This window comes from Protomyctophum parallelum, assembly GCF_964188405.1.
Source record: "Protomyctophum parallelum genome assembly, chromosome: 14".
Lineage (NCBI taxonomy): Eukaryota > Metazoa > Chordata > Actinopteri > Myctophiformes > Myctophidae > Protomyctophum > Protomyctophum parallelum.
Genome location: NC_139709.1, coordinates 18,299,854 through 18,309,891, shown reverse-complemented (window position 1 = coordinate 18,309,891; position 10,038 = coordinate 18,299,854). Strand labels below are relative to the sequence as shown.

The following is a 10,038-nucleotide window of genomic DNA, read 5'->3' as shown; positions in this document are numbered from 1 at the left end:
CCAAGGAAACAGTTGTTCAGTAGTTCAAATTGACAGTTGACTACATAGTCTATAATGTTGCTATTTTACCTACAAATACCTTTATCACTTTCAACCTGAGCGTTCATATGTTTGGCATGTCATTATAGCAAAATAAATATATAAATAATATCCCTTGGGTTGGTCGGCTATTTTCGCTATGCTAGGGCTTAAGTGGATGATATATTCATTAGCTTTGGCAGTGCCAGTGATGAGAAGTTTCACTTTGATGGAATTAATCAATTCACACTCCTGATGTTCAAATGATACATAATATTATCTAAATTTGGGAGCTAGGCTCTCCCTTCATTGGAAGTAGACTATAATGTTAATCTTGTCAACAGACATTAAGCCGACACATTTATTCATGTTTGCACAATCTCAACCATTTACTCAAGCCAACGGAAAGCGAATATAGATATTCAATCACCCTTGTATTGTGTCGACAACATTTGCACGTATAGGGCTTTAATTTATTTTTATTTACGTTCTCTTTACAACAAATTATATAGAACCGACAGGTCTCATTAGTGTGCTTTAATTAACATAAGCATTCAAATAAAACATATATAAAAAAAGAGTAAGAATCTCCAGTCATTTATAAGAAAGTAATGTTACTGTGCAACTATAACTAATACAGTACACAAAAGCATACAAACAAAAACAGAGTTTTAAAGATATTTAAAGGCAGTTTGTTTTATGTCAGGTATCTGTGTGGCCTTTGAATATATATATAGATAGAGAGAGAGAGAGAGAGAGAGAGAGAGAGAGTGAAAAGAAGAGAACATTATAACCAATCCATTTGACTTGGATAGTTAAACAGTGCATGGCTATAGTGGAATAGTGTTTATTCCCCCCAGAGTTCACCTCCATGCCCAAGTATAGCTGACTTTAAAGGGGAAACAATAAACTGTTAATGCAGAACCACGCGCCGTATCGAGCACGTCGATCGCAATCCGTCTATGGCCTCGGGGTTGTGACAGTAGCGTCTTACAAAAGGAAAGCTCTAGGGAGGGGAGAACAGAAGAGCCATATCTGTGGTGATACATATGGAGCTTTGTCCAGGCTTTAAACACACTAGTCACTAGATAAGTCTCGTCTGCCATCGCCAGTTTCCTGCAGCACAGCACCCGTGTGTTCCCCCCCGTTTCACCCTCCCCATGCAGGCCACATTACGAGTCTCGTCCCCTTATCCCGCCATCATCTTCTCTCTCTATCACTGCCATGTCACCGACTGCCGAAATAATAACAACAATAAAAAAACCAAGAAGCGATTTCTCATTTTAAATGTACAATGAAACAGCCACACAGAGCCCTCCATAACACAAGGTCAGAAATAAAATCATATAACATGGATATTCCATAGTATACACATGTATTTCTCCCCTGCGTTTTTACTCAACGTGTTTGCCACGTTGTTGTCTTGCAAACATGTATGTAAAAAGGAACATCTCTAGGAAAACATTATTTGGGTTTTTACTTAAAAGTATGACATATACAGTTTAATTCCTTTTATAAATATCATCATATCTCAGTCTTACTGGACACACAGAACAAACATGCACAGAACACATGTCGTAAATGTACGACCATCAAGACAGCTATAGCTGGATTAAACCATTCTTGTTTGGCGTCTTCAACGGAGGAAAGAATAAAAGACGGGTTTTGCTGCCCCAAGTTCATTTTCCTGCCCTCGCCAGTGGGGGGCAGAGGAGAGCATTGTGGTGGTGCTGATGATGGGAGGGCAGACAGCCAGGGAAGTTGGCAGAAGGCGTTTTTTTTTCCTCCGGTGGAGGCGAAAGTTTGGAGGACGAGAGAGGACGCTTGTAGATGGTAGAGGGAGGGAGGGAGTGGAGGTGGAAGAGGGAGAGAGAGAAAGAGAGAAAGGGAGAGACGGCGCGAGAGAGAAAGATGTCCATCACCGGGTTTGAGAGGAGGGACGTGGAGGAATGGAGTGGAAAGGACAGCAGAGCTTTGAGCCGTGGGCCTGCAAGTCTGATAAGGAGAGGCTTAAGAGTGAAGTGGATTGTGTATAGTACGGTATGGAGGGGGAATAAAGCCTCGTTTATACACTGTGGTATGGCGGTGTGTCCCAGGGGCAAAAAAATAGCCAATCCACAAGTTCACAACGGGTCGCGTCCGCAACGCGCCGTCACCTTGTAGATCTGCTATTTCCGTCATACGACGGTGCATACATTGAGGGAGAATACAGAGCTACCGCACGACAGGGAAGAGAGAAAGAGAGCGATAAAGGAAACGGGGAGAATTTAAAGAAAGAGAAAATTGAATGAGTAGAGCAGGAGACAGAGTGAGATAGGAGGACAGATGGCCGCGAAATATAGAGAGAAACAGACAGGAAATAAATAAAGAAGCAAAGAAACGCAGGGGAAAAGGAAAAGAAATAGGCCTATAGAAAAATGGCTGAGGCCGAAAGAGATCTTATATAACTAACTGTGCTAAAATAATTAGAGAGGAGCCATTGGAGATAGGCTGGCGGGGGTGTGTGGGGTGTAGGGGAGAGCTAGATACATGCGAGCGGATTAACTGGACCTAAAATAACTTGGCGGGCCGTGCTGCCGCCTCCTGGTAAAGCCTTTTGTCGGAGTGCTGAGACAGTGACCGCTGTGACCCATCCACCGAGTGTGACGTCATTCCCCGCTGTCAGTCACACGCAGTCTCTCACCAGCTCATGGTCAAATAGCACATAGTGGGAGACCTCCACCCCGGTCCCTCTCCTCTCTTTCCTTCTCTCTCTCTCTCTGTCTCTCTGTCTCTTTTTCATTTAGTTTTCCCTTTAAAAAAGGTGCAGCTGTTACAGGAAAGCCTGTACACTCTTATAACGGGGGTCCAGAAATAGACCCCTTCGGCCTGGGCAGGGAGTTACGCAGGCAGGCAGGGCGTCGGGCGACAACCTCCATTAGCTTAAATGTGAGAGGATTGAATCACCCCGGGGTGCGGGGGCTTCACCCTCCATCCAACGCCGGCTGAGAGCCGGAATCATATTTCTCTCCGACTCTATCACCACTCTGCTCTCCCTCCCTCCCTCCCTCCCAGAATGCACTCTGAGCACCTCTCAGAATGGATGTGATTGAGTCATAAACATTAAGGGGCGGAGGATTTGTCGCGTGAGCGGAGGTGGGGGTTGGGGGGGGGGGGGACTCGTTTCGAGGCACCCCACCGCCACACACTCAAACGGAGCTGCCCTCGACTGACCAGACGTGTCATTAATATATCCATATTTTGTTTGTACATTGCACACCAATCGATACATATACAGTAGGGTCTCCCGCATGGCCGCTATCAAATCATTATGCAGTGTAGCTATTGATATAGCAGGACTATTCTTAGTGCCAGCACTGTCTTGAAAGAGTAGAGATAATGGGAAATAATGGGGGCCGCATCAGGCTGGGCGGAAAGGAAGGGAGCAGGCTAGAGGAGTGGAGGCAGTCATGAAGAAGTCAGACCTTTATCTATAAGGAGAAAGAAAGAAAGATAGAGAGAAGAGAGAGGAGGTAGAGGGAAGTGTAGAGGAGGAAGAGGAGGGGGAAGAGAGAGCAGGAAGAGAAAACAAGGGATAGAGCAGTTAGCATATAAATCACTTCTATAATTTGAATTAACGAGAAGAGGCTACAGGCAGAAGGAAGGGGTGGGGGGGCTAGAGGCAGAATTCACAGTGGAAGAGGTGGGAACATGGATGGGGAGGGTGAGATCGGGGAGAGGAGAGGAGAGGAGAGGAAGGCACGGTGTGATCAGTGTTGAGGGAGAGAAAAGTTAACAGTTTGACGTGTCATCTTCCGAGAGAGAAAATTGGCTTGTCCCCTCGCCGCCGGGGGAGTGGTGAGGCGTAGCGGCCGTTTGGGGGGAGAGGTTCTCAGTCTCTCTGGATGCTGAGGACGACGCCGAGGAAAGTGAACCCAATGTGAGGTGAAGAGAAGACGCCCTGAACTGAACCGCGCTTAGAAAGATTTCGTTATCAAAACCCATGGCGGCGGCGGGAGGACTTTTTACACTTCAAAGGGTGTCCGTTGACCTGACGAGAGGTCGTTGGGTGGGTGGGTCGTGGGGGAGTCTTCACTGCGTCGTGTCTGTGAACCCTGCATGGCGCCATGTGAAGGCCGGGAGGAGATATGATTTGACTCATCTACCCGAGAGGATAGGTTTCTCTCTCCGTTGACATCACTTCCACCTCTTTGACCCCGTCATATCTCCCGCTTATCCTCGACCACACCCCCCCCTCCCCTTCTCCCTCCTCCTCCCTCGCTCCTCTCCGTCTTGCCCCGTTTACTTTTTGAGGGCCAACCGGTCGGTGAGCCGCGAGAGGAGACCGGCGAGTGACTGCAGTGACGCCGGCCCCTTGTCCTCCCGCCGCGCGGCCCGCGCCTGCCCCGCCTCCTCGCCGTTCTTGCGGGTGAGCTCCAGCTCGATGGTCATCAGCACGCGGCCCTCCTCCCCCCCCTCCCCCCCCGCCGCTCTCTGGGTCTTTTGGGCTACGGTCAGGGTGGTCTGCGGCTTGCCCCCCTTCGGCTCACCCCGCCTCGGCAGGGCCACCGACAAGGGCTGGAGGAGGCGGCTGGCGAGCGCCCCCAGCCCCCTCCAGCCCGCCCCCGTATCCTATTTCTTATCCTTGCGCGACTCCTGCTGCTTCTTCTTCTCCGACGAGGAGGAAGAGGAGGTGGTCGCCGCGGCCTTGGCCTTGGCTTCGGCGGCGGCGGTGGAGGGCGTGGCGCCCTGTGTGGGGAGGAGAGAGAGAGAGGAGAGAGGGGAGAGGGTGGGGCGGTGGAGAACAAGGGGAGGAGAGGAGTCACTTCAGGAGGAAAGGAGGCGTGAGGCGGGAGAGTGAGAGACGGGCGGGGTTAGCGAGGAGGGGGTGGAGCCTGCATGGGTCATCAATATGTCCAAAGACTTGGCCTTGTCCGTGGCAAATCTTAGATTTCTATTTTTACACACCATTATAATGTTCTTATTTTGATCATAAGACCAAATTACTGAATGTCAAGTCTCCAGGTTTTCATCTGAATATATGTATGATGACACTTATTTACGATGACGGCATATTAGGAGTCCAACTAGTACCAGTGGTTCTCAAATGCTTTATTTGCAAGGATCCCCTGAACTCTGAGAGTGTACAAATGGAACCAAATGGACCTGTAAGAGTTACAGGCTCTTTATGAGTTTCCGGTAATATTAAATTGTCATTTTGTGTCAAAAATGGAATTTTGACAAAAATGTCCACCACAGGCCAGCATGGCGGTGATGACCCCAGGTTGGAGGTGGTGTGTGTGACGGGATGATGAGAGAGAGAGAGACAGAGACGGGTTATAGGAGGACGGACGTTGTGAGGAGGAGACAGAGACAGACAGACAGAAAGACAGGGACAGAGAGACACGTTGTGAGGAGGAGACAGAGACAGACAGACAGAAAGACAGGGACAGAGAGACACGTTGTGAGGAGGAGACAGAGAGACAGACAGAACAGAACAGGGACAGAGAGACACGTTGTGAGGAGGAGACAGAGAGACAGACAGAACAGAACAGGGACAGAGAGACACGTTGTGAGGAGGAGACAGAGAGACAGACAGAACAGAACAGGGACAGAGGAGACACACGTTTAAGGGTTTTTCAGGGACAGACTGAGGGGGGGTGGAGTCCAGAGCTGTAAGAGGGAGGAGGGACAAAACAGGTAACCGTGCGTTAGGATTGGACACGGTGTGGCAGGCAGCATCCAATCACCTGTGACACAACTGAGAGACAACATCATCATCATGAGCATGTAGTACATATGCTACGGTAAAAATACAGTGCACACACACACACACACACACACACACACACACACACACACACACACACACACACACACACACACACACACACACACACACACACACACACACACACACACACACACACACACACACACACACACACACACACACAATAAAATCCTACGGTGTCTGTACACTCAGAGCTATACAGACACCATAACGGTCAGGCGTGTGGACCCCTAGGTGGGTCAACCGGACCCCCCGGCATTGAGAAACTAACTAGTACATTAGACTCCTATTATTCTGTAAGCGTGAACATTACTGTGGAGGAGCCACTGTCTTAGACAATGGAAGAACAGCGCGTTCCCTTTTTATAAAGAAAGCTCCCTTTCAGGATATCTACGATTCTACGTATGAAAAGATAAAGGGCAGGCAGGCAGGCAGCGCCGGGGGAGTCAGTGTGATGAGTCTACATGAGAGAGAGGACGGTATGGCAGATAAAAGGGACCTAAAGTAGGGAGACCGTGGCTTCAATTTAGTGCGACAATTCTCCAACAACACAGAGAAGAGACCAGATCGAGATGGAGATAAGAGCGAAGCAGATGGGTGGAACGAGGAAGTGTGTGTGTGTGTGCATGTGTTTGGGGGGGGGGGGGGGGGGGGTTCTGGGGGATGGGGTGGGGTGGGGCTGTGGTTGGATGGGTGGGTTCAGAGGCACACATGGGGATGTTTCTATCCAGACATTCAGAGCGGTTGGAGAAAGGCATGAAAAGGCACACCTGAGGCCGGTTATGTAGCCGATAAAACCAGCCTCTAATTGCCCTATGGGAAGTCGGCAGGCTGTGTGTGGGGAAGAGAAATGTGTCTTTCTTCCGTGGTGCGCTTGGTTCTCGGCTTCTCTCCGCCATAGAGCGACGGCAGGGAGTCTGCCATCAACCGGCAGAGCTCACCATGGGGGTCGCCGCCTAAGGTGCAGTCCGCCGCGGGGGGAGCGTGGAAAACGTACAACCCCCCTCGACCCCCCTGGCCTGTACCCCTCCCCCCTGATCCAATCCCACTGCATCAGTGCATCCTACATTACCTGCTGCAGATTGTGCATACTGTAGCTATTAATACACCTGGCGTTTCCTCAACTCTGCCCACAGTGAGAGACCTCATGGCTTATACTCGGTTTGAGAGCCGTGCTGCGCAGACCAGTGATGGAAAGTAACTAATTACATTTTACTCATTGTGCTTGAGGGCAATATTGAGGTACTTTTACTTTACTCCAATAATGTTCAATACTTTTACTTCTACTCCACTACATCTCAAGAGACAAAATGTTGTACTTTTACTCCACTAAAATTATTTGAACACTTTAGTTACAAGTTACTTTGTGGATTTTGATTATAATTACAAAACATACTCGTACATTAACCACTTCAGGCCTATTATACATTTCGGCCATATTCGATCTACATGCCAATACTTTTGTACTTTTTGGATTCAGGACTTTTACTACTAGTAACAGGTATTTCTGCATTGCAGTATTGATACTTTCACTTAAGTAAAAACACCACTTTTACCACCACACAGACCTTAGCAGCTCCCCAAGCTCACAATGTGTCACACAGCACATTGCAGCGGGGCTCAAACCAAGTGTAAGTCACACACACACACACACACACACACACACACACACACACACACACACACACACACACACACACACACACACACACACACACACACACACACACACACACACACACACACACACACACACACACACACACACAGGAGAGGACGGAGGAAGGAGAGAGAGAGAGAGAGGCTGCATGTCAGATGTCAGTGTCAGGCAGAAACCTTGTATTTCCATAATTTCCAATCATGTGTTTACAGTATCATGTGTGATACAGTAAATGGGTGCCCTACTTTGTCATATGACAGTGTCACGCAAATAATTGCTGATCTACAAGCTCGCAACGTGTCGCCAACTTGCCATACGGCACATTGTGAGCTTGTAGGTGCTCTTTTGCTGCTTTTGAAAGATGTTGAAAGTATGTTGTGGTGGGGTACAAAGAACCGATGAAAAAATAAAATAATAACTACAATGGATCCATCGGAAAACACAGGTTCTGTTTTTCCCCATTCCCTCAAAAGTAAGTGTTTTTTTTTGGATGTATATGAGGTTTCCACGTGACAGTGATGGACAGGGATGTTGGAGTGAGGTGGGGTTCAGCTAAGTGGGTGAGAGTGCCTCGCCGCATACTAATAGTGCTACTTCCTCTCTCTCTCTCTCTCTGCCTCCGTCCGTCCGTCTATCTATCTATCCACCCCTCCCCCCCCACCATCTCTCTCTCTGTGTCTCTTTCTCTCCAGATGGAGTCAGGCAGGTGGGCAGATATACTGAATTGGCAGGTGAAGAAGGGGGGGGGGGGGTGGGGGGGGGGAGGGAGAGCGCGAGAGGGGGAGGAGAGAGAGAGAAGATGGAGATTCAGAGGTAGAAGTGTGAGAGCTAATGATTTGCTGTCCGGAATCAAACCTGATCAGGAACGCAAAATAACCTGCAGAGAGAGAGAGAGAGAGAGAGAGAGAGAGAGAGAGAGAGGAGAGATGAGAGACAGGAGAGAGAGAGAGAGAGAGAGAGAGAGAGAGAGTAGAGAGAGAGAGAGAGAGAGATGGGGGGCAAAAGAAAAGGAACGTGGGAAGAGAAAAGGCGAATAGACGCTTCTCATGGTCAGCTGGAAAGTCAAAGGGACTAAGAGATGGGAGGAGACAGAGGGAGGTGGTGGGGTTGAGGTGAGGGGAGGGGGAACTGAAGAGAGGGAGACGGGACCGGATAAAAGGAATGTGAATGAGTAGAGAGAGAGAGAGGGAGAGAGGGAGAGAGAGAGAGAGAGAGAGAGAGGAGAGGAGAGAGAGGGAGGGAGGGATGATGAGAGAGAGATGAGAGAGAGAGAGAGAGAGAGAGAGGGAGAGAGAGAGAGAGAGAGAGAGAGAAGAGAGAGAGAGAGGGAGGGAGGGAGGGAGGGAGGGAGGGAGGAGAGAGAGAGAGAGAGGGAGAGAGAGAGAGGGAGGGAGAAGAGAGAGGGAGGGAGGATGGGCAGTGAAGGGAGGAGAGCCACGCAGGGGAATGGAGAGAAGAATGGGTGGGGTGTGTGTGTGAGAGAGAGCTCAGATCGATACAGAGTGCACTCAATTATCATTCCAACTGTGTGTGTGGTGTGCGTGGTGCGCGTGCGTGCGTGTGCTTGTGTGTGTGTGTGTGGTGTGTGTGTCGTGCGCGTGTGTGTGTGTCTATGATCCTGCCTTTGTGAGACTGCAGGGCAAACTCCCCTTCCACAACTCCGCCTAATGGGGAGTAACTCAGTCTCTATCTCTCTCTTCACACTCTCTCTCTTGCCCTCCCACCCTCTTTTATTCTCGATGTAAATCTCTCTCTCTCTCTCGTCCTCTGTCATTTGCAGTGCCAGCCCAGCACAGTGAGATGGTGCGGTTGATACAGAATAGTGTCATGTCAGCAGCCTCGCCGTTGATGCCCAATAAGAGTGAGTTGATCAAACAAGCGCTTTATGTAGCGCGCTGAGCACCTCCCACAGGGCTGTCTGTGGCGTGGCTCCTCCCACAGGGCTGTCTGTGGCGTGGCTCCTCCCACAGGGCTGTCTGTGGTGTGGCTCCTCCCACAGGGGCTGTCTGTGGCGTGGCTCCTCCCACAGGGCTGTCTGTGGTGTGGCTCCTCCCACAGGGCTGTCTGAGGCGTGGCTCCTCCCACAGGGCTGTCTGTGGCGTGGCTCCTCCCACAGGGCTGTCTGTGGCGTGGCTCCTCCCACAGGGCTGTCTGTGGCATGGCTCCTCCCACAGGGCTGTCTGTGGCGTGGCTCCTCCCACAGGGCTGTCTGTGGCGTGGCTCCTCCCACAGGGCTGTCTGTGGCTTGGCTCCTCCCACAGGGCTGTCTGTGGCGTGGCTCTAGAGCACGGAGGTAGGGAACTACAAGTGCACTTACTTAAGTACTGCACTTGAGTACACATTTGAGGTATTGCATTTGTATTGATACTTTTACTTAAGTAAAAAACGTGAGTACTCTTTCCACCACTGGCTAGAATACAGACTGAGGGGACTCATAAAAGAGTGGCTTATGGAGTGTCTGCCCCTCGCTGTGACTAGCAGGGCGAGTCTAACTGTAAATGCCAAAGCTGTCAAACGTTTCAGAGTGTCCTCTCTCTCTTTTTTGTGGGGGGGGTAGGGGGGTGGGGCTGTGGCTTTGCGAGTTTGG

The 10,038-nt window shown here is 49.9% G+C and overlaps 1 protein-coding gene across 4 annotated transcripts in view; it reads right to left on the bottom strand.

Annotated features, from left to right (window-relative positions):
* Positions 1 to 481: 481 nt before the first annotated feature.
* Positions 482 to 10,038, bottom strand: part of mpz (myelin protein zero) — a 25,068-nt gene continuing 15,511 nt past the window's right edge. Inside the window, exons 6-7 of one of the 4 annotated variants that reach the window (XM_083781409.1) lie at positions 5,588 to 5,670; positions 482 to 5,371 (exon numbers count right to left, since the gene is read on the bottom strand). In XM_083781409.1, coding sequence (XP_083637535.1) covers positions 5,626 to 5,670 — 45 coding nt within the window. In that variant the 3' untranslated portion in view covers positions 482 to 5,371; positions 5,588 to 5,625. Of the gene's footprint in view, positions 5,671 to 10,038 lie in introns of all 4 variants that reach the window. The other 3 variants (XM_083781408.1, XM_083781407.1, XM_083781410.1) reach the window with 3 other exon arrangements.